Source organism: Pipistrellus hanaki (assembly GCF_964339955.1).
Source record: "Pipistrellus hanaki genome assembly, chromosome: 7".
Classification (NCBI taxonomy): Eukaryota; Metazoa; Chordata; class Mammalia; order Chiroptera; family Vespertilionidae; genus Pipistrellus; species Pipistrellus hanaki.
This window is the reverse complement of record NC_140509.1, coordinates 62675376-62700111: the sequence shown is the minus strand read 5'-3', so window position 1 is coordinate 62700111 and position 24736 is coordinate 62675376. Positions and strand designations below refer to the sequence as shown.

The 24736-nt window shown below is 40.1% G+C and overlaps 1 protein-coding gene across 2 annotated transcripts in view; it reads left to right on the top strand.

Annotated features, from left to right (window-relative positions):
* AIG1 (androgen induced 1) overlaps window positions 1-24736 on the top strand; it is a 167077-nt gene that overhangs the window by 124834 nt on the left and 17507 nt on the right. For both annotated transcript variants that reach the window (XM_084889331.1, XM_084889332.1), the window contains exon 4: window positions 14285-14400. In XM_084889331.1, coding sequence (XP_084745457.1) covers window positions 14285-14400 — 116 coding nt within the window. The remainder of the gene's footprint in view (window positions 1-14284; window positions 14401-24736) is intronic.

Genomic DNA, 24736 nt, shown 5'->3' with positions numbered 1-24736 from the left:
CTCTCTCTCCCTCTCCCTTCCTCTCTGAGATCAATAAAAATATATTTTAATAAAAGGTTTCCAATCCAGCAAGGGGAAGATCTTAGAAAGACATTTAGCAGTTATGGTCTGCACTAAGTGTTTCCCAGAGGACCAATCCAGGTATAGAAAATTATTAGGGGGATCACAGATGGGAATTGGCAATATCCTTTTTCTGGCTAAACATTGTGGTCAATTTTACAAAGTCAAGTTTCAATGTATTGTTATTGCAAACCTTTTTCATTTTCTCCCCTTTAAATGCTTCCTCAAACAAATCTACTTAGCTAGCCTCAAATACTACTCATAAAATTAACGCCAGAGTATAAGCAGGAGGATACGAATCTAGTTGGCAAGGGGACAGCCACAAGGAATATTCCTTAGGGCACTTATGTTCCAGTGGACTTATTTGAAAAATTTAAACTGAAAGTACCATGACTCTTTTGGCCATGACTGTGTATAAGGGAAATCAGGTTGGTTCATCATTCTTACTCAGCCCAACTGTCTTTGACTTTTCTGCATGTGAAGTCACATGGCCTTACTCCAGCATTACTTATGGTGACCAAGCATTTTTCATTGGTACTCTAGCAAAGCAAAAGTGATCAACATTCAACTGTTCAATTTGACTGGATAGCTTTTTCTTCTCCTTTTCTATGTCCTGGCATTCTCTGGGTTTTCTTCCTTTCTTATTACTTACCTATGTTCCTCCTTCCTCCTCACTCCGATTTTATGTCTGATTCTACTGGGAGCTTGCTCACTTGCCCTTTTCCTGTTCATCTTCTCAGTTTATTAGAAGTTGTGTCCTATCTCTTCAGATTTCTGTGTTTTCTCCAAAAACACTATATGCTAATATTTTCCTGTGCCACATCTTCTCTAATGTATTCTTTTTAAATTTATATGACTTTATCTTTAACAATAAAGTAATATATACACGTAAAGAACATTTGAAAAATCTCTCAATGTAGACACAAGAAAGATGATCATTCATGATCTTTCAGACAAAGGAAATCACTGTTAACATTGTAATCTGTTCCTTCATTTTTTTAAAATATGGTTTTATTGATTTCAGAGAGGAGGGGAAAGGGAGAGAGAGATACAAAGATCAATGATGAGAGAGACTCATTGAATGACTACCTCCTTCTCACCCCTACTGGGGATCGAACCTGCAACTTGGGTACATGTCCTTGACCAGAATAGAACCCAGCACCCTTCAGTCCACAGGCTGACATTCTACCCACTGAGCCACATCAGCTAGGACTGATATCTGTTCCTTTTTGATTGTCTTACAAATAAGTTTTTAAGCCTAAATATGATAATGTAAGTATTACTTGATGTTCTTTGATGCCTAAATATAAGTATTTTTCTTAATATTTTTTCATGGTTATGTAATATTCATTGAGTGTATATATCTTAGTTTAAAAATCATTCCCTCATTGTAGATCATTAAGATAATCTTTCATTCTTTTGCTGTTGTAAATGGCTTCAGGGAAAATATCTTTGTTTACTAAGCTGACAAAGGGTGTGTTTTTACCTTGTGTTTATTTGTTTTATTTGGGCTGATTTTCACTTGTTTAGCCTTGATCCCAGAAGTCCAATTACAGTCCTTGGGAAATGGGTTAGGACCCTTGATAATAGGGTCAATCTGCTTTCAAACCAGTGGTGGAAATGTATTCCTTGTCCAGCATTCATGCGGATGTGCTGTTCCTCTTTCTTGCAACATTATTCTTATTTTAAAAGAAAGCTTTGCTAATTTCACATGTAAAAATGGTTTTTCATTTTAATATAACTGCTTATTAGTAAGTGTGCATGTATTTCCATGAATTTCTTTATTGTTCATCTTTATTCATTAATTCTTTCACCCCTTCTCTTCCTCTCCGTTGCCTTGTGCCCCACACTGCTAATTTCCTGCGCTTCTCCTCTTTCCCTCTGCTAGCTTTCCCTCCCCACAAAGTTATTTTTGTAATTCTCTTTTGTCTTGTGTCCAGTACCTTGTGGGGCAGTGGGACCCAAAATGCATTTTAAGATCATTTTTACGAGCGGTTCTCAGCAGGTGTCTTCAAGGCCCCAAGTTCTTTTTTGGTCCCCCACTGTGAAAAACTGATTGGCAGCTGGTGACAGGCAGGGCACGGGCACTTGGCACTCACAGGGAGCCCTGCAGGAGGTGCCCAGAGCCATGGCGGAGGAAGTGTGGCCAAGCCAGCACAAGGTGGGGGACCAGATGTCGCCCGATTATGTTCCATTGAAATCCAAACAAAGCCCCAGATTTAGGACCACTTCCTTGAGACTCCCCGGTTAGAAACTGGCACCCATCCAGAACCTCACAACAGCTGGTCTCCCCGTGCTAGGAAGTATGTGCCTCGCGGCAAACTTTACCTGGGTGTTATTGATTGGTTCTTATCAAGCAATCAAACAATAGCTCAAAGACTCAAAGCATTCTGCTCTCTGCTGAAAATAAAGAGACCGCCTATCACTGACCATGCCAGCAGGCTGGTTACGGAGTGGGGACTCTGGGAAAGATGTGTTTTCCTTGTTATTTATGCTCCCATGGTAGCCCCCAGGCTGGTGCCTGACACCAGCAGCTTCGCAGTGACAAGGCTCCACTCTTGTTAGGAGATTAAGTCCATTCTTTAGAAAGAAACATAGTGTGATAAAATAAAAGCTTTCGGGGGACACCAGCAGATTAGAAATTGTGCTTATGTTTCTCATCATCCAATTCCTGTTGGGAAACCAGAGAGTCCCAAACGCTCACTTCTTGTTCTAGTACAGGTTATTTGCATTTGTGCCTTCCGCTCCCCTCCTCCTCCCAAGGTGAATTGGCAGCCTGGCAGTTTTATTTTCTGACTATCAAGGAGGAAAACAAGATGAACAGAAATCATCTTATTTACCAATCCCTGCAAAAGTAAAAGGGAAAAAAAGAAAGGAAGGACAGAAGGAAGGAAGGAAGGAAGGAAGGAAGGAAGGAAGGAAGGAAGGAAGGAAGGAAGGAAGGAAGGAAGGGAGGAAGGAAGGGAGGAGAAATAAGAAAAGATATGGCAGTTGGCTATGCTGAACAGCACAGGAAGGTTTTCATTTTAACACAAAACAAGCATTTGAAAGAAAAAATGAAGAACCGTGAAAGCATATCAGATCACGTAATATTTTGCTAAATATTCCTTCCTGGCCTAAACCCAGCCCTGCATTTCATGCATTGTCTTTAGGACTGGCTGCCCCTGCTGCTTCTGTCACCTGCTGAGGTCTCCGTGCCTCCTCCCCCTCTCCCTCCAGCCCTTTCTCTCTCTCCCTCTGACTGCCTGGCGGTCCTCAACCCAGATTCTCAGACCTCACAGTGAGATTTTGGAGCAAACCCTCTCCATTAGAAACAAACAAAATAAATTGTTTCCATTCCCCAGCGGAATGTGCTAAAGCCTTTTTTCCTCTTTAACATGGATGCAATTTAAATTTGGCAAGAGCTGAGCCCGATATACCTCACTCCGAGAGAAAGCTTTGTGAGAGAGACCCTTCTAGGAAGACTCCCTCACCCTCCCTGCGAACTTAAAATGACAGAAGACAACTCAATTCATGCCTTGAGCATCCACAGTGTTTCTGCAGAATCCTCACCCTTTTCTTCATTTCCCAAAAATGTGCAAAGCACCTACTATCTGAGAACCCTGTGTGTGTGTCCCTGCCCGGCTGTCCCTGCGAGGCAGTGAAGTCAGTGGTTCTTAAGGCCTGCGTTTCCTTGGCTCACTCTCCAGCCCTTACCACATCAGGGGCGTCCAAAGATCGTTCAGTGACGTTCCTCCTCATGACTCATTTAGAATCCTGCTTATCTGTAATGTGCCAGACATTATGGATGAAAGGAAACCAGGAGAAGATCACGGCTGATTCACTGCAGGTATTAACTGGAAATGAACCAAGATGTTCTATCAAGAATTGTTCTGCCGAAACCGGTTTGGCTCCGTGGATAGTGTCATCCTGCGGACTGAGAGGTCCTGAGTTCGATTCCCATCAAAGGGCATGTATCTTGGTTGCAGGCACATCCCCAGTTGGGGGTGTGCAAGAGGCAGCTGATCAATGTTTCTCTCTCATCGATGTTTCTAACTTTCTATCCCTCTCCCTTCCTCTCTGTAAATAATAATAATAATAATAATAATAATAATAATAATCAATAAAATATATATTTTTAAAAAGAATTGTTCCAATAATATGATCAAGGACTGAGGTAAGCAGAATCAAGGGACTCAACCTCAAGGAATATACGTGACTTAGAAAAGTGACCCTGGCCCTTGCCAGTGTCCTGCCTCTCTCCCCTCACTTCCCTTCCCCGTGCCTCATTTTCCTTTGCAAAACATCTGCTCAAGGATCTGAAGGAGTCTCACATCTTTGCTCAAATGCCAGAAGCTCTGTTGCTTCCCCTGGACTGAAAGTCACCACAGAGGGTCAGACGCCAGACCAGTTCAGCCAAGTGGGATAAGGACTTATTTATCTCTCTTAACAATAAGGACACCTGATTGTCTTAATGCACCCTAGCTTTTCCCGGTAAATGTTATGCACGAATTTATCAAGACATTATTTGAATCAATTTATTGAATCAATATTTGGATCAATTGTGAGTCTGCCCCATTTGTTTAACCCATAGGCTGCTAGTCCTTGTCCAGCACAGCATGCAGCTATTTTTATGACCCCAGCTCACTTTATTCCTGGCCCCTGTAATTCCAGGAACTGGCTATTACATCCAGTCCACGCAGCCCATGCAATTCTTCATCTCAGACCTCCCGTCCTTTCTCCCTTCCTTTTCTCCGATTCTTCCAACTGAAAAGATTCTCAAGGCTCCAAGTGAGCTTTGACCTCATCCTGCTTCTCTCTGAAATGGCTCCCAGAGGACTTATGGCTCTGACAGGATTTATGACTGTCAAAGTGGGACAGACACGCTGGCTATAGCCAAGGATGGACCTGAAAACAAGAGCCGATGGCCAGCCCTCGAAAATCCGTTCTCCACCAAAGGAAGTCTCCTGGTGAAGAAATGTGAATTCCACTCTCGCCATATGCACTGGGGGTTTTCCTGATCACCTAAGACATTCGCAGAGGAGGGACCTGACGCCTAGAAGCCAACATAAGAGGTGTGGGAAGGAGTCCACAAGCTGTGTTTAAGCTTACAAAAATGCCTGTCTCCCCATGATTAGGCTGCAGGGGCTAATGAAAATGTCAGTCTGCTTCAATTTGGCTGAGCTTTATGAGTAGAGTGCAGTAATACTGTTGATCTCATGCTGACTTGAAATGGGCCAAAACACAGGGTGGGGCCAAAGTGGGTTGTTTGTATGGAAAACAATACAATCGTAAATAAATAACAATATAAGAATAAACTCTGTGTTTTGTATACTCACAACTATAAACCTTTGTTTGCCCCCTATATATGATTTGATTGATTATGTTCAAATGAAGAAGGTTACGACTTGATATATGATTTGAGAAATAAAACCATTTAAAATCTTGTTCATGGGCGAACATAACAAAGCATAAGGTACATGTGGAGCCTGGAGCTTTTTCCCCCTCCAGCCATCCTTCCCAAGTGCAAGTGCACTGTCTCATGGGGGGGGGGGGGGGATAAGCTTTCTGCTGCCCATAGGACTGGCATTGTTTCTAGACCTCAGATCCATAGTGACCAAAACTAGATAGCCTACTATGTGCCGTATGCAGCTGAAGGTGTTAAATAGCAACAAACTGATAATGAATTTTTACAAATAATGTCGAAGAGACTTATTAGTCATGCATGACCATATATTAAATTACAGTAGCTGACTTTATAGCCCCAAATTAGGCAGTACCATATGCTGACCAGTCCCTATGAATACAGATGTCAGTGTGTCCATAACCCAACCACACAATTATGAATTGTCGGGCTTTGTTGATGAATTGCATACACAGAGGTTCAGTTCTACTGCACTGATGATTGTGTGGCCAAAACATGGAATGTGCAGGAAAATTCTACTTGAACAGAGACCATCCACGGTCGGTGAATGCTGCAGTGTGCAACACAGGTCCCCTTCAGGCCTGGAGGGCTCACTTCGCAGCAGCTGGGAGTGTTGTCCTCTCCAGCTCTCCACTGTCCGTCCTTTCCAGGAACCATCTCATCTGAAGGGAGCTGTTTCCCCACAGCTCAGGCCCCTTTCCCTGGAGTGGTCCATATCTCATGACTGGTCCGTGCAAGAGTGGAAAGACCCAAACTTCTTACCCCAATTTGGCAAGAGACTTCAAAGCTCTTGGGGATCGATCAGCCAAGGCCCTCGTTGAGACTGTATCACAGGCACCCTTCTCCCTCTGTGGCCTCACACTTCCTTCTTTTCCCTGGACAGGTGCTGATCCTCAGAAGCTGCCTAACTAGTTTTCTGTGTGCTGATTCCCATCCCAAAGCCTGCTTCATGGGGCACCTGACCTGCAACACTAAACCAATCTGGGTTAGCTTGCATCCAGAGATGGCATGTTAGGAATATTACATTATCATTTAAAGGATGCAAGTAACTGAAATGTAAAAGTATGAGAGTAACAAATGAAAAAGAAAGACTCAAGGATTGATAAGCAGGTGGAGCAAGTGAAATTCTCATACACTCCTGAGGGTAGTGTAAACTGGTATCATCGCTTTGGAGAACTTTTGGACATTATCTACTAACGCTAGTCATATCTGCAATTCCTGTCCTGGGTTAAGTACCCTAGAAAAATGCTCAAGAATGTTCATGGCAGCACACTTCCTAAAGGACCAAACTGGAGAGAACCGCAATGTCCCCAGCAGTAAGGCGGATGAATCACTGTTATATTCACACATGGAGTACCATACAGCAATGAGAATGGAAACCTGCAGCTCCACCCCTCAACATGAATGAAGCTCACAAGTGTAATACTGAGCAAGCCTAGCCAGGAATAGCAACAAAAAATATATATGGCATAACTTCATTTTCGTACATTTCAAAGTCAGACAAAACTGTTCTCTGGTATTCGAAGTCAGAGCAATGGTCACCTCAAGGAGGTTAGCTATAACAAGAAGTAGAAGGGATCTGGTGGGGGACCTGTGTCACTCGGTTTGGTGCTGGCTACAGGAGTGAGTTCGCTTTGAACATTCATCTCCTGGACTCTTATTATTTGGGCACTTTCTGTATATATGTTATACTTAAAGTGAAAGTTTACACAATGACAGGGAGAGGGAGGAAGGGCTTGATACAGAAATGTGTTTTCTAGTATACGGACACAAATTCCCAAGATTTGAGCAGGATTTCTGCTGTCTGCTGCTGCAGACGCTTACAGATAATTCTGGGGTTCAGAAGGGCTCCAGTTGGCTCAAGGTTAATGGCAAACAGCTAGCTGCCTAGCACAGTCTTCTCTCTGCTTCCCCACAGCACAAAGAGCCTATGCAATCACTGGAGTCCCAATTTATTTGGACACAATGGTGGCCACATATCATTAATGCAGTTCAAGCAAGACATGCAGGGAAATATGGCTTGAACAAGGACCTAGAAGGGACATTGAACTTGATACACTGTGTCCAAGGTAACAGAGATGTCATCCATTTCTTAGAGGCCTCTCTCCTCACCATCCACCCTTTTCTAAATATCAATATTGCCTTGTGTCGAAAGGGTGTCCTTTTCTGTTTGAGAGACTGCAGAGAAAAAGGTTTGAGCCATGAACTATATGGCTTCCTTCTTCCTGGACTTTCCCTTCTACTCTGTGAGAGAACATTTGACTACTCCATGCTGTAAGGGCTCCTTCTGACAGTATTCCTATGTCATGGAGTCATTGTAAACAAGAGCTAAGTTATAGCTGCTTTATATTGTTTAAAATAGTGCTTCTGTAAGGGCTTGGATTTAGTTTAATAGGTAATAGAAATGACCTTCAAGATTAAAACTAAAATGTTCCCTATTCCTTAAATATGTTAGGATGTGTGTATATGATTACATGTGTTTGAATGGATGTCTATGCATTGATGTGTGTGCATGGATGTGTGCATGAATGTGTCCACATGTATGTTTGCGAGAGTATATCCTTCGTGTGTTTGCATGGGTGTGTGCTTGCAAGTATGTGTTGTATGGGTGTATGCATGGATGTATACATGTCTGTGTCTGCATGTATGTGTGAATACCCATGTACATTTTCTATCAATATTATGCCATTTGCAGGGTGCATGGCACTCTCTGGAGACTCATGGCTCTCTGCTTTCGATTATACTCAGACTAGTCCAAACCCCTCTGAAATAATCCTAATCAACTTGGAAGCCACCACACTCAGGCATGAGGCTGTCAAATGTGAGTGCTTGCAGATGTCAGTGCAGGGATCCAGGAGGAAGGATCAAGGCTTAGTCACTGAAAAATGCATGCCAGTGCATCCCAGCGCAAGAGCACTGGAGCAGCCATAAAAAAAGGTGTCGTGACAGTAAATCAATAACCTCCTGGAGACGACTCATTTCTGAAATATCCCTGATTAATTATGCCAGTGCACACTTGGCAACGGCACTTTGCTCCGGCATTAACCTAATGCTTTTTGCATGAAGCAGGATTATAACTGGTTCTCATAAGTCAAATTTGGCATTTCAGAGCAGGCTTTAAAGGTTTGGGTTATAGATTTTATAATGTCTTCATGTCAAACATAATTGTCCTTATTGCTGCTAATAGACATTTGCCAATCAATCAGAATAACATTTATTTTATCATAAACAAGAGCAAATTAAAACCATTTGAAGTCATTTGTGTTTGAAGATTCAGCTCGTACACATGACAGAGGAGTGTGATGAAATTCTACAAGTCAATGCAATTGTGTTACTATTTTCTCACTTCAAAAAACGAATGCCTCTATATATTTTTGTGAATCAACAGCTTTAGTTTGGTGACTTGGTTCCATGTAAATATGGTTAGGGACAAAGTATCCCCTTTTCTGTAACAAATTACAATTCTTGTGCTTTCAAGATATATGTATTTTTATTTACTTATATTTTGCAGCCTGGAACTTTTTTTTTTTTTTAATAAATTGCCCATTAAATAGAGTTTATGTAAAGGAAAGTCATACTGTCATGGTCCTTGAGCAAAGGTTTATTGAAACTTGTTCTTTCTGCTACTACTATCCAAATATTACTCCTGTGTACCTTACATTCCATGGAAGGGGTTTAAGCTTATTCAAGTTTCTCTGCTCCCTACAGGACAAAGTATATATGAAAACCCTCTGTGATTTGGCTTATGTCTGCCTCACATGGGCAAACTCAGTTCTTCCTGCTCTTTCATGTCCTACAACAGTGACAGTCCCCTCATGGGTCCATGCTGCGCCTTTACACACTTTTATGGAAAGCCTTGTGAGTGAGACTCTTCCTTTTCCCTTTCTTCTGCTGGAGAGGCCTTAGTCACATTGATCATCCCAGTTCCAATGTTTGCTGCTGCACACAGTTTCCCTGGACTCACCCAGACAGACCAGATCACTCCGGCCACTGCACTATCATAAGTCCCCAGGTCTGCATCTATCTCATCGAATTGTAATCCTTTGATTGTCTGAGGGCAGTCATGAGAGGTGCTATTCTGTGAGAACTACAAATATGAATTGTAAAATGCTCACGTAAGATGAGAATACCTTGAAATCGTTTTAAAGCTACCGTCACATTGTGAGGTCCGATGGGAGCCATCTCTGGCAGCACATGCGCAAGCACTCCCTTTGGAGGCCCACAGCTGCTGGACTGAAAAGAGGCACCGCACCGGAACCCCTCAGAATGCCACAGAGCCTTCGCACCTTGTGGGCACCTTCATTAGGAAGATTCAGCAAGAGATGGGAACTGCCCTCAAAATGCCTTTTAAATGAAAAATAACAGCCCCGTAACAGGATGCCACTCACCTAGTGTAATTGATGCTTTCTTGGCTCTTAATTGCAAAGATATGCATGTCTTGGCTTAATGCACATCATTATTTTGTTTATTGGGCCTAATTATTAAAACCATCTCCCAAGACTTGTTGGGACTAACGTTAGCACTGGATGGGTCCCAGATTTAGCATTATGCCCGTACAGAGTCTTGGAAGTGCCTGTAACATACTGGCACTGGGTCAGTATTGGTTCTATCTGGATCTGTTTCTGATGCTGAGTCACGTTTCTAACTTGGTTCTGAGATGCCTGTTTCAGAGTGTCTCCAGCTGACATGACAGCCAGCAGGAACAGGCATCCAACACCACACCAAAAAGGCCCAGCCAAAAAGGCTCTGGCAGTTTCTGGGGAGAACCTGTGATATTACACAGGCACTGATTGTCCCACTGAAACCAGCACCTCAGTCCCTGGGAGAGGGAGGCCTGTGACAAGAGAAAGTTCCTGGATACAATGGTTAAGACATGCAAGTCCTTATCATTCAAAGCACTAAAATCTCTCTACCATGAAGAAAATGGGGAAGGATTACACATGTTGAGCTGGCTGACCAATTAGTAAGACTAATAATGGTAGTTTCTGGTAGCACGATAAAACATTTGGTCAGGTTTTCAGAGTTAAGAAATGGGTTTTTTAGAACCTGCATCACCTTTGTTTTGCCTCCAAGCTGCCAGGGAGATCATTGCCACCTGCCACATCTATTGACTGAATTTACAATTAACCCAAGGAAAGACCCAGCCCAGTTCTGCTCATTCTCCCACCAGCACTGCTTTCCGTTTTCACCAAGCATTTGACTTACTTGGAGAGCCCAGAAACTTTGCAAAAGTTGGGAGCAGTCAGCATTTCATAATCTTTGCCAGTTTTTCTGACATCATCCTTTCTGTCGTTTTACAAGGGGCATTATCTTCACACCTGAAAATTTCTTCTTGCTTTATTACAGAAGGAAACGTTTCTCTTTTTTTAAATCCCCTTTTATTCTGGAGGGGATTGAGAGGTAAAAATGTAAGCAAAATATTCAAGTTACAATCTGGAATGTACCACTTTCTGTATCCTGGAGCAGTTTTACAGATTATTTTTATTTATGACATTCCTGTGAACTTGTCAGGACATCACAGGGACTCTCCCTCACCCCATCCTCCCAGGCAAGTCTAGTCACATCTCTAGCCTTGCCCGCATCCTGCGTGCCCACAAAAAATGCAGGTGCTCAGTGCCACCTGTGCACACACATGGACATGCACATGGCTATCCAACTCTTCATTTACAATCAAACGTCATCATAGGGATAGAGAAAACCTAGCTATCCTCACAAACATGAAGGCACGAATTGTGGTCTACCTACATGGGGACTACCAGGAGCAACACTCCACAGCAAGCGTACTAGGCACCCAGGAGCCAGACCCAGCAGTCTCACTTTTAACAAGCTCACCTGGCGAAGTTTTACTATGAGAGCACGCCCAGAGCTCCGCCTGTGTGCACAGATGCAAATAAGCAGACACGGGGTTGCCAGCTCTCTTACTATCAAGCTAGGCAGGGGCTGGGCTGATGGACCTCACAGTCAAAAGCTGGTTTTGCTTCCAAGGAAGAAAACTATAATATTTGTATCTGGTGTTCCTATGGTATGGGATCAGTATTCTGCTATTTAAAAATATTTTGGAGAGAGGAGAAAGACCAGAGAAATAGCAATTAGATATTGTCTTCATATCTTGTTTATTACTTTTATAATATATACTCTGATTACTACTCTAGAGTCTAGAGCTCAAAAATAATCTTGACTATTCCTCTGATTCATCCATCTACGCTGCTTCCCTTAGTTCATATCATCACACAGTTGAGTTTTTATTCTTCTATTTTTTTCCACAGCATAATTTATTCTCAAACTTGCCTTTAGTTTATAGGCTACTGAGAGCCATCACAGATAATCAAAATGTTTTTCCCAGTAGCAAGTCCAGATCCTTCTTGTGTAGTATAAATGCATTTCTTTAATCTTGTTATATCCCATTAAATCCTCCATTGGTACCTAAATGTTCTCCTCATCCATCTCTCCATTTTCCTGGTAAAAGAACATCTGTTCATAAATCAAATAATTTAGCAGTTAGAAAGTACAGCTAAAATTTATGACAACCTATTCTAGTGCATGGGCTGTGTACCCCTGTGGCATGCAAGATAATGTATGTGGCACAGAGACCTGGCATTAAATAATATTGAGTCACAGAGTGAAAAGGTAAATTCCTCTCAATCATCTTTCAATCCTCCCAATTCCATTTAGGAGAGTCTCTATTGCATGCTAGTGTGTTTTTGATGCCTTCTAATACTTACTAACATCCCTACTTAATGTCTACAGAGCAGGCCTCAAGGTCAGAGCCTTTAACAGCAAACATATCTAGTGAATACTTATTAAGATCAATTAATGGTCATTGTGTTTGAGGTTGTTTTCTATTTATGACGAAAAATAACAAAAATTAAATATATCTTTAAAATGAATACTGTCTCTAAATTAACACACATGTACATTTTATATGGTTCCTTTTAGAGCTAATTATACTGTTTTAAGACAATAATAGAGAAACAAAGGATAAAGAAAGGTAAAGTTTCCCAACTGTGGAATCACCCACCTAACATCCTGGGAATCCCATACTCTAATTACTAATCTATTGGCAGTCAGAACAGTTATAACAGTTATCTAGAGAAGAATGCTTAAAACAAAGAATTTCAAGTCTTTGTATTTCTTTTGTTTATTGACTTGAGAGAGGAAGGCAGAGGAAGAGAGAGATAGAAACATCAATGATGAGAATCATTGATTGGCTGTCTCTTGCATGCCCCCTACTGGGGATCAGGCCTGCAACCTGGCCATGTACCCTGACCTGACTGGAAATAGAACCATGGCCTCCTGGTTCATAGGTCAACACTCAACAACTGAGCCACACCAGCCAAGCACCAGTCTTAATATTTTTTAAATATTATTGTTCTATTTTTTCCTCTGAATATAAAAAGTAGCTCCAAAAAGGTTCAACTTGATATCCTCGCTATGTCTTTTCCTGACAAGGCCTACCTACAACCTGGTTTCATTTTGCTATAATACTTAGGGTTTCAAAAGATGCCCTTTCCTTGAATATGCAAACAATAAAGCAAGAGCTTCTAGACAAAGAAGCTTTCATAGCTGTTCAGAGGGTACTAAATAAAATTCAGACTTGCTGATGGTTCAGTTCTTAGTTCTGTCATCTTCTTACTCTTGGGAAACTCTACAATGTTAGAAGATAAATCTATATCCTGAACCTAGTTTTACCTAAGAAGTAGTTTGTCCCTTATATTTGTCCACCAAATTTCAATACCAACAACACTTCCCTTTCTTCCTACCATGTGGAGGAGATAAATTTCATCCTCAACCTGGCTCCCTGAACTGAGCATATAGAGTAGCCACTGGATCCAAAAAACAAGTGGTAATGTTCCGCCCAGATTCTTTAGTGTCTGCCTTCAAACATCATATCTAAATCCACGGACTGCTAGTGCAAAATGATACCTTATTTTTGAAAGCTAATTTGGCAGTATTCGTAACTTATTCCTGGTATACACATAATTTGGCATCATGTACCAACATCCTTAAAATTTTTATATCCTTTGACTAACAGAAAATAATTTAACATTCAGACATCCATACAAAGATATTTACTATATTTTTACAAGTGAAAAATTGAAAATCTTTTACTACTTACTGTCCAAAAACAGGAATTGGTTAAATAAATGTTGTTACATCTATAAGGTGAAATTTTAAACAGCTATGGTCAGGGTTGATATTCTCAGAAGGATTTTTAGAATAGCATATCAGAAATTCTCATGCTACTGTTTAAAATAAAATAAATGCACAGTATGATCTTAACTATGTATAAGAAGGAGGGGAGAGACATATACCCAAATATTAACACTGGTTATTTTTATTTCTTTCTTACGTTCCAATTTTTATCCTACCGTATTTTCCTGTGTATAAGACGACCCCCCTAATTTTACAGTTAAAACATATAATAGGTTTAGGCCTATATTCGTTGTATAAGACTACCCCCCACTTCCGAGGCAACACCAGTCCTTTTTTTAATAGACCGCCTCTCTGACTCTGGCCAATCTGAGCAGGCTTTTTACTAGAACACAGTGTCGTCTTATACGCTGGAAAATACGGTATATGTCTTTCTGTGATATAGAATTTTTTTATAAAATGCATAAGTAAAATTTCAAAAATTAAGATACAAAAGCAAACCACCAATGGAACAATTGATGCTTTCTGTGTTTTTGTGTTCACATGCTGTTCTCTGATGTGTTGCTTTTGCTAGGGATTTACCCTATCCATTCTCCGACTGGAGAAAAGGCAAGACCCCTACGGATGGGCGATGATGAGAATCTGAATGAGGTCTCTGTTCTTTTTCAGCACACGACAGTTTTGCCCTTTATATTGATCGAGATGAGGACATCACACCATGGGTATCCCAGCAGGAGCAGCGGACTTACTACCATATGTACCTTCTCTCTTGGCTATATATTATGGTAAGGACAGTGCCTGCTGGGCTTTCGTATTGTATTAGATTTTGCACTGCTAAATTTGGGCACATATTTCATTATGGATATAATCACTAACAGATTCATACTGCGTGCCTCATTTGGTCCAAGACCTGGGCTTTGTCTCATTTCCCCAGATGCTTATATTTTTAGAAAGTATATGCCAAACCTCACACAACAGGAATTTGTTGAACAATCCCATGTAAGCAGTGGTTCTTCCAAGGCTACATTTTTTAACTCTTTTTCAAACTAAATGTTGTTCTTGGACACCAATTTTATTGCTTAAGGGCTTTTTTTGCTTGGGATTTTTTGTTGTTGCTTTTGTTGGGGAATGGGGGAGTTGTAGCAAATGCAAATAAGGACGGGAGAAATGACTTCTTAGAGAAATGACTTCAAACTTCGTAGGAAACAAGTGAAAATATACATGAGTCAGTTTAAAACCTATTCCAGATTAGTTTTTATTATACATATAGCATGCATTTAGTGGGTTTGTTTTTTTAATTGGGGTAAATCTTTAATTTGTCTATTGGGCATGAATAAGTCCCAAGTGGGAGATTCCAAATTTATCTGATAAGAGTTTTTGCCTGATGAGTTTATTACACATTAATTGCAGTTTTTACCATGTTTTTATGTTTCAAAATTATTTATCTTGAGATAGAAAATTTCTTATTTCTCTTTATAATTCCAAGTTCTCTTTGATATATTAGCTTACACAGCAGAGGTCTCTCCCATCAACATTTCTATCTCGAAGGACTCTTTTACCCTCAATTATAGATCACTGTCCCCTCCTTTAAGCCTGAAGGACTGAAGAACCTTCCTCCAACACCCCCTCCCCAACTGTACGTAATCCCATCAAGCTCCTGGAGGGCTTTGGATGGCCCAGTATCCATGGAGCGTTTGGCTCCAGCCAGCCCAGAAATATAGAATGAAGGTCAGCCCAGGTCCTCACATACTTTGCATGAATGCTCACATAATGTCCCAGATCTGAACAGAAAGGGAATTTGCTTCTAGGAAGTCACACTCTATGACCAGCTCTAAGGGGACATCCAGACTGCAGACCTCAGAGCAAACGTGCAGTAATGTTCATTCCATCTGCCAATTCATGGACTAGTCAAAGACCATTTGTGAGGGGACTGGGGACCATTTGTTTTCCTAGTCACTGTCTAGATTTTCTTTTTCCACCTAAAACCTCACGTATTCATTTTCTCTGACAGGAAAGCTCCAGATGATCAGAGCCCATGGGTCAAATATGACTGTGAAATTACATCTTAAAAATTCATGTGCTTTACACATATGAATTTGGTAGTCAAATGACTCTTACCTTTTAGAAGAGCCATGTGGGGAAGCTACACAATTATTCAAAGACGCGGCAGTGTTCACAACATACCTGGGAGTGCCTATAGCATTTAAGCCTCAAATGCCCTTCGCTCTTCCCTCCCAAAAACACATTCTTATTATTTTGCACTCACATTTGCTTACCTATGGGAAGGGAATTTTTTTACTCTGGGAACTCTGGATATATTTCCATGAATTCACTTATATGCCGTTAAATTATCTGAATCTTGTAAAGCCCCAGAGGTTGCAGGAACTACATACTTTCTGATGGTTTTTCTTCCACTGGAGGTAAAATCTGTCCGAGTTTCAAGGAGACATGTGGGAAATACCACATCGTCTTCATTATAGACCCCCAAGATCCCTCATTAAAATGAAGCATTACTCACGCTCTTCATGCCAAGTGAGGCTTGCCAGTGCTGTGTACTTCCTAAGTAAACCAGTACTTGTTTAGACATGTATTTGCATTAACTAGCGAATTCCCTCAGATATATTCTGAGAAAGTTTTCCAAACAGACTTTTTTCTTTGGTGTTCTGCCCTAGGTATTCACAGTTATGCCAAGACCTAAACAATGTCCCACATATCATGTCACCTTATATAAATCCAAAGATTTTAATTGTTATAAAAAAAAGATGCTGGTTTTTGCTCCCTTTCAAACTATCTCAGAGCTGATGAACCAGCAGAAGTTCAGGATATGAAATCTCTTAATAGCATACCAGGGTTGTGACTGGACATTCCAGAACCTCGTGCCAAAATGGAAGAAAGCATTCCTCTTATCACATGCTAGATATAAAATAAATAGATCTCCCTCCCAATTCCGGTATGTGTAAGTTGAACCTATACTTTGCAGGCTGCTGGCCAGGCTGGCTCTCTGCTTTGCTCTGATTCTAGCTTTCTCTTCATGTCACAAGTCTTCCTCTCTCTCTGAATCTGTTCTTCTTCTAGATTTAGATAGTGAATGTTGACAAAGCGAGGGATACCAGAACTTTCTCTCATACCCTGGAGCCCATTGAACTCACACCCTCAGTGGCAATGACTAAAGTAATATTAATCTTCAGTATATGTAAAAAACAGTACTTAGCACAAAGTGGGTACCATGTTAATGTTATCCACATAAATCGCTCCAATATAGTTTATGCTTCATTATTTTAGAAAACTTTTGCTGATGTCATGAGGGACTTCTGTTTTGCTAAATTCCTTGAATGCTTTGTAGACCTTTTCTCAATGGACATTTCAGTAGTTTCCATACTGAAACATTTCCCTTCCTGAATCTCTCTCTTCCAAGTTACGTGATATAACAATCTCCATGTTTTCCTCCCAGTTTTCAAAATTGATCCGTCTCCGAATCACTTAATTGTTCCTCCCACTCTATCCAAACCTCTGTGTTGGAACTTTATGGAGCTCAGCTCTAGGTCGTCTTCCTTTTTTTAAATTTTTTAATTTTTTTGTGGTAAGAATACTTAACTTGAGATCTATCCTCTTAACCTAGGTTCTCTTCTTTTACTACCTACTGTCCCTAAGTGAACCCATTCACTCTGCATTTGCAACCACCACCATCCCAGATCTATATAGCTCAGAGCTCTCTCCCAGTATCTATTCACAAGACTCACACACTTAGCAACTGCAAAACAAATTCATGCAGCACCTCCTTTCCCAATCACACCCTCAAATTGTATCCCTTGGCATTGCCAACCACCCAACTGTTCATGCCAGAAATCTATGAGACATCCTCTTCTCATCTCTCTTAGACCTAACGACAGTCTTTCTTCATTTCTGGCTTTTATATCTTTAAAGTACTTTAGAATTCTTACACTTTGCTCCCTCTCTACTGCCAACACCATGGTTTGAGCTTCAGTTATCTGTCTCCTGAAACACTGAATAGAACTGGCATTTTCCCACAACCACCCCTATTCACAGGACCTTGTGTGACTTTTTAAAAAACACATGTGATCATGTCATCCCCTTGCTCAGAGAGAATGGATGACTTCTCATTGCTTCTAGGAATAAAGTCCAATATTCCTGTACCTGGATTATGAGACCCTGCATTACCTGAGCCTTCCAGCCTCTCTAGCTCCAGCCACAGTGACCTTCTCTCTGATTGTCAAGAGCAATACATTCCTTCTAATTCAAAGCTTTCGTCTTCTCCACCACACAACTCTCCTCCCCCAGTTATGTCTCCCACAATTAGTAATACAAATCTTACTCATGCTTCAGGTCTCAGTTTACATATTTCTTTTTCAAGGAGACCTTCCTTTCCCTAATTCTTGAGACTTGGCTCAGTCTCTCTGTGGTACACTACTATAATCCCCGTTGGTTTCCATGTAGGGAGTTAAAAAATAAAGACAGTTGTTTTATATGGTTATTTGGTTAATTTTTTTTCAAAGTTTGGTACCCAAATTCCCTCCCCTCACTATCTAGAGCAAGAGAATGATAAACAATTGAAATAATCTTAAAGAAAAATAAAGAGAGCTTCCTTGTCTACAGTTTTATAAGGGTTAATATAAATATATTTTCTTTAGACATCACCTCGATCAAAATGTCACAGAAAATGTTCTTAAGATAAAATGCTTAATTGTGACAGTGTGTGAGTTTAAAATGCAAGGAGATAGCCGAAACCGGTTTGGCTCAGTGGATAGAGCGTCGGTCTGCGGACTGAAAGGTCCTAGGTTCGATTCCGGTCAGGGGCATGTACGTTGGTTGTGGGCACATCCCCGGTAGGGGGTGTGCAAGAGGCAGCTGGTCGATGTTTCTCTCTCATCGATGTTTCTAGCTCTCTATCTCTCTCCCTTCTTCTCTGTAAAAAATGAATAAAAGATGTTTTAAAAATAAAAAATAAAATAAATAAAATGCAAGGAGATAAAGTAAAGGGAACATTTTTTCAATTATTTACATATATATACATATATATATATATATATATATATATATATATATATATATATACACACTATGTTCCATTTAGCTCAATTGTTAGCCATATAAAGTCTTTACAATAATTCTAGCTTAAATTTCTGTAATATTGAATTTCAACTTTATTGTCTTTTCTCCCACCTGCCTGATTCATTTAAATTGCCCACTGAACCTGATAGACTTGTGAGAAGAATCTCACAGATTCGTTCCTTGCCAAAGAGACATCTTATATGGGAGATGATCCAATTCAAGCAATAAAAACATTTCAAGTAGAGGAAAACCCATTTATTAGCCAAATTATAGCCTCCTCATTTTCCTGAGTGAGCCTTCAAGTTGTCTCTGAGAGTATTCGAGCACTTAAAAGCTCTTGTAGACATGGGAGGGATTGTGAGAACATCTTTAAGGTGATCCCAGTCCTGCCCAGTCTCACCTTCAGCAGGTGATTTCCACAGCCTACACTAACTGGGAGGAAAGAGTGCCTTTCCCAGCACCCTGCAGTGCTGGGATCCTAAAAGGACAAAATAAAAGCTGATTGAAAATAAATAATTTAAATGAGGAAATATCTGCACCAGATTTGGTTTCCCAAGAGTCAAAAGAAATTTACAGCAAAAAGACCTTTTGCTTGAGATAACTTGGATATGGGAAGAGAAATATGACCTAAAATACTACACGTATTAAACTTTGACTTTATACATTTAAGTAGACCCATTTCCCCAGTAATCTTCAAAGTAAAAGAAGGACCTACCGTGTTTCCCTGAAAATAAGACATCCTCCAAAAATAAGACCTACTTACAGGTTTCCTTCTGAGTGAAATATAAGGCATCCCCTGAAAATAAGGCCCCCGTAGGCTAAACATGAGAGATTTGGTCCACTGATTCTGAAAGAAATGGAGTCACAAGAAATTCACCAGGAAATTCAGGAATTGGATTGTTATGATGATGTTCCAGAAGATGATGACATGATTGTCATTGAATAAATGAGTAAATTCTTGATACTGTAGGATTCACAGTTTGTCTGGTTTGTGTTGACAACTACCATACTACCGTACTGCATACAGGTAATAAATTTCCTTCATTTTCATTTAACAATCAATGTGTACCGTATTCTTCTTCATGGAAAAATAAGACATCCCCTGAAAATAAGACCTAGCGCATCTTTGAAAGCAAAAATTAATATAAGACACTGTCTTATTTTCGGGGAAACAAGGTAGCTTGGTTCTTATTAATAATAGCATTTTGATTCTCTCATAATCTGAAAGATATGAGTTTATGTTGACTCAGGACAAAGTTCATTAACTTTTTCAAGTAAGTATCATTTGAGTCCCTACCATGTGTTGGGCATTGTGCTAGGTGCAAGAGTTAAAAGATGTATAAAGCTTCAGCTCTGCCCTCAGTCTATTGAAGGATAGGAGAAATAAAAAGGCAATAATCACAGAGTTGATCTGGGTTATTAATAGCAGGAGAAATAACAAGATTCTGAGAGCCCAGATGAGCATTCCCTAACCCAGACTTAGAGGGCCATGAAAGGCTTCCCAGAGGAAGTGGCATGGAAGCTGACTCTTGAAGGGTGAATAAGATTAGCTATATGGAGGCTGGATCAGAATGTTGCAGGCAGAGAAAAAATATGGCCTTGAGGCAAGAGAGAAAATCACAGGCAACCAAAGAAGTTTCGTGCACCTAGAGCCATCAATATTTTGCCATCCTCCGATCACTACAATTTAAATTCTGCTACTCTCCCCATCATAGTTGCCTGTATTTTATCTCTCCACAAATTCGTACTTTTAACCAATTTTCTGTTTGTTTGTTTGTTTGTTTGTTTGGTTGGTTGGTTGGTTGGTTGGTTGGTTGTTTGGTTGGTTGGTTGGTTTGGTTGGATGGTTGGTTGGTTGGTCAATTTGCCCATTTTCTATGATGCCTAGCTCTCTCCGGTTGCTCCTTCTTAGCCTCCTTGACAGGTACTATTCATCTATTCATTTCCTGAAGTGTAAATCTTCATAGCAAACTTTCTTACACTTTCTTCTACCCACTTTCCACTTCTTGGCCAGATAGTTTGTTTTAAAATGCAAATCTGGTCATATCAATCCTCCTACTTAAAACTCTTCAATAGCGTGATTGTTTTTTCCAATTTGAGGTTTGTTTTTTCTTTTTTGTAGACTTTTATTTTCCCATATACAATGACGTAATCTTAGACTGTGATATTCTCACATGACAGTAGAAAAACAAGATGTGTAAGTCATCCTTAAAAGCTGAGAATTACGTATAAAAATCTTACGTAGATTAAAACAATGCATAAATTTACAGGTACAAATAAAATCATTTTGTGACTATAGTGAGTAATTTAGTCCCATGACATCTTCCTGGAAAAACATTGGATAAGAAAGACAGTGGAGTCTGAAGGCTAATGCTGTTTCCTAGCTCTGCAAGAAACTATAAAAAGGGAGTGACAGTTCATTCATAAATTCATGCCAGCCTCTGGAGAAGTCCAGGAATTGTCATTAGTACTCTATTCAGATCTGATCAGGCCCTTGGAAGAGTGAACAGCTCACAAGAAATTGTCATTTAACCAAGGAGTCATCACATTAGACCAAGTCCCTTCCGTAAGAACAATACCTTTAGTCTCCCTTTTCCACACAAAATGCCCAACTAAATATATTAAACTTTAAGTCAAAAGTATGTACAGAATTTTATAAAATGTGTTATAAAAAATAGTTAGCTTCATTACAATGTGAAATAGTGCTATTTGCCTGACTATCAGAGAAGATGTCTTTTTTAAAAGGTGTATTTCAAATGGATGATGTCTACTTCTGCGAGGATAAACTTTTACATGTGAACTAATTTGTACAGTGTATCTGCCAGCGGTCCATTGGAAAGTATTGACAGCAGTCAACCGACACTATTCCCCTTACTAATCCACATTGGCTGTCAAGAGAGTAGCTAGACACCATACTTGTATTCAAAGTAGTGATCATCTTAATTTTTATCATAGTTGTTTCCAAGACTGTGACATCTCCTTGTTCTAAAGTCAGTAAAACCAGGATACTTGATAATACTATGAGACCAGATGGGGCATATAGGTCCTTTCCAATATAAGCATCACATCTTATGGTTGAACTGGAAGCATCCTCAAGAATGCCATGATTCCATGCCTAAGAAGGAAGGCTAGAAAGAGCTTCTGGATCTAAGATTCTCTTTCAGAGATCCTCACCAGATATTAGGACTTCAGTTCTCCAGGGAGCATAGCTCCTGATTGATATTTGTGATAGGGTGGCAATATTTCTCCTTAACATCATGTACAATTTCCTTCTCGGCTATGATAGTGAAGCTCTCACATCTATTTTCTCACAACCTTTAACAATATTTTCCAAGTCCTAGCTAACTGAGTCCACAAATGTGATAACATTCAACAGGTGTAATTCTCATAGATGTGTAGGTGACACCATAACCCAAGCCTCTTTACCCAGCTGTACATGACCAGAGGAATACAGGGTCAATATGGCCAGAATAGCAGTATGTATAACTGGGACACTGAAGATGTCAATCAGGACCTGTAACAAGTGGTCTTGAGGAGTTTCACTAAAGAGAACATAGTGTTTCTCAGGAGCAACAGGAATCACAGCAGAAGGTGTGATGTCTGATTCTCCATCTCACCCAGTAGAAATCTCACCACATTCGATAACATGACAGATACTCTCTTGTTCTGGGTTCATCATCCATATGGATCTCTTTTTGCTCCACACAAACCATGACATCAGTTGTCTTGGTCAATGAATAAATGAGAGCCACCAGGCACAGTTTTTATCATCCTTAACAGAGATACCTTTGTTCATGCCTGAGTCAATGTTGAGGGAAAGAACAGTGATTCCTGATTCTTCTTTATACTTTAATTTGCTGCATACACATTGATGGAGAAGTGGGAGTGAAGCAGTACAGCATCTTGAGAGCTTTTTATTACTGCAATCCTGAGGTGGCCTCAAAGGCCCTGTATGATCTCATCCCTACCTACCTGAAACACCTCCTCTCCTGTGCTTGCCTGCTGCTGTCACACTTGATTTCTCCATCCTCAGACAAACCATGCTCCTTCTTGCTTCACAACACTCACATATGTTCTTCCCTCACCTGGCACTCTATTCCCAACTCAACTTCTTAACCTACCAAACTCCCCACCACTTTGAATTTTCACCTTAAACATCACTTCTAAGAAACTTTCCCTGATTTCCCAGTCTAGTGTAGGTCTGTGCTACATGGTCGTAATTTCATGGCACACAAAACCCATGGAAGTTTGCTCTGCTTCTCCCCCAGAACTTCACACAAACTTATAGTTCCATGAACCTACCTTTATCTTCTTACACTGTTTGTTCTGTATGGACCTTTTTCTTCCAGGCCTCACCCCACTCGAAGTCTTATCTTGAGTCTCAGATCAACTATTACTTCCTCCAGGAAACTATTCCTGACACTCTGGGTTGGTGTAAGGTGCCCCATCACGTACTCCCATGCCTCCCCCAGTCATCTCATCACAGTACTTACACCACTGCTCAGAAATCTCACACTGCACCTCTACTGGGCTATAAGCATGTGGGATGAACTAGTATGACATTCGCCATATTATTCCCAGTTCCTTGTGTATTACTGGGGCTCAGTAAATTTGGAAGGAAGGCAGAAAAGAAGGAAGGAAGGAAACCATGAATCCATGGGGTCAAAGTTGCTAAGAACTAGGGCAGGATAATAATTTGAATTTCATCCCAGCACAATTATGGTTGTGATTTCTCAGAGATCATTTTTACAACTTTAAAAATAAGTGAGAACTGGAGTGATTAATTTTTGTCAAAATCTATTTATTTGTATTTCTGAATAAACTCTCCATCAAAGTTAAAAATCTTTCAGACATATTAGCTTATTAGTTCTCCCATTTTCTTTGTTCACATTTGGTATTTCATTCTTGAATGAAGGCTTCTAGAACAAAACTAGAAAGTGGCAAGAGGCTTTCACTTGGGTGGAAACAGGTAGAGAAAAATAAAATACTAGCCAGGATTTCAAAAATAACCTAGCATTAGACATAGTTTCTTAATCGACATTGGAGAGAGTGAAAGTGCTTTTTTCAACAGAAAGAAAGCCACTAGTGATATGCACTCCCATTCATATTAATTTTATTAACTAAATTTTTATTTCTTTTTGTTAACTCTATTAAAATTTTGGCTATGCACACTCCCCAAAATTATTAAATCATGGAAAATCAGGATTTCAATAATTGGGTTAGTAGGGATATCACCTGAACTTGACCAAATAAATTCTTCTTTAGAATATCTAACTATATAAAATACACATAGCTACATTTAAAACATTGCATGCTCTTAATCTTTGGATGAATTTTCTTCGAGGAAAGCACTGTGTAGAAGAAGAAAAATATGACACATACAAATTAAGTGAGTTTGATCTATTGAAATGTATCAGGCAACGATCCAGATTTTTAGTTTGCTTTTAATAGTTTCTTTCCAAGTGTATGCATCTTTAAACTATGTGGCTTGTTTTTGTAAGAGACAAATAATGGGAGATGGCCTTAAATTGACTCTTGCTTTGCAATCCAAAATATAACTTAATGCAAGTTCCCCTGTGCTTATCTAACAATGAGGTTGGGCAAGAATAATGCTGCCTTGGATTGCAATGTTCAAGGCATTCATTAAAGTTAATAATGAGTGCTCTGGCATAGAAGCTGCATGCCTAATGTTGATCAGCCCTTTGTTGGATGGAGTTTGCTTGCATTCAAGTAGCAAGAAGCTCACCACAAAGGCCATCAGGTAGTTTCCATGGTAGCAGGTCTTCCTTTGTTATTCCCATTTGTAACATAGACAGTATCCAAATACTCACTGTGTCACTGCTTAATGAAAAGAAATTGAATATTGGTAATGCCAGTATAGTCAGGAAGCTGGTCTTTGGGTACGACACTAAGGGAGAGCATGCTGTCTACTCAGGTTTTCTTTCAAACAGCTTTCCATCTAGTGAGACTAGTGTCCCTTTGATCTTATCACATTATGTCCAATTAATGACCTTCAGTAGTCTCATATAATTGCTCCAGGGACAAATGGAA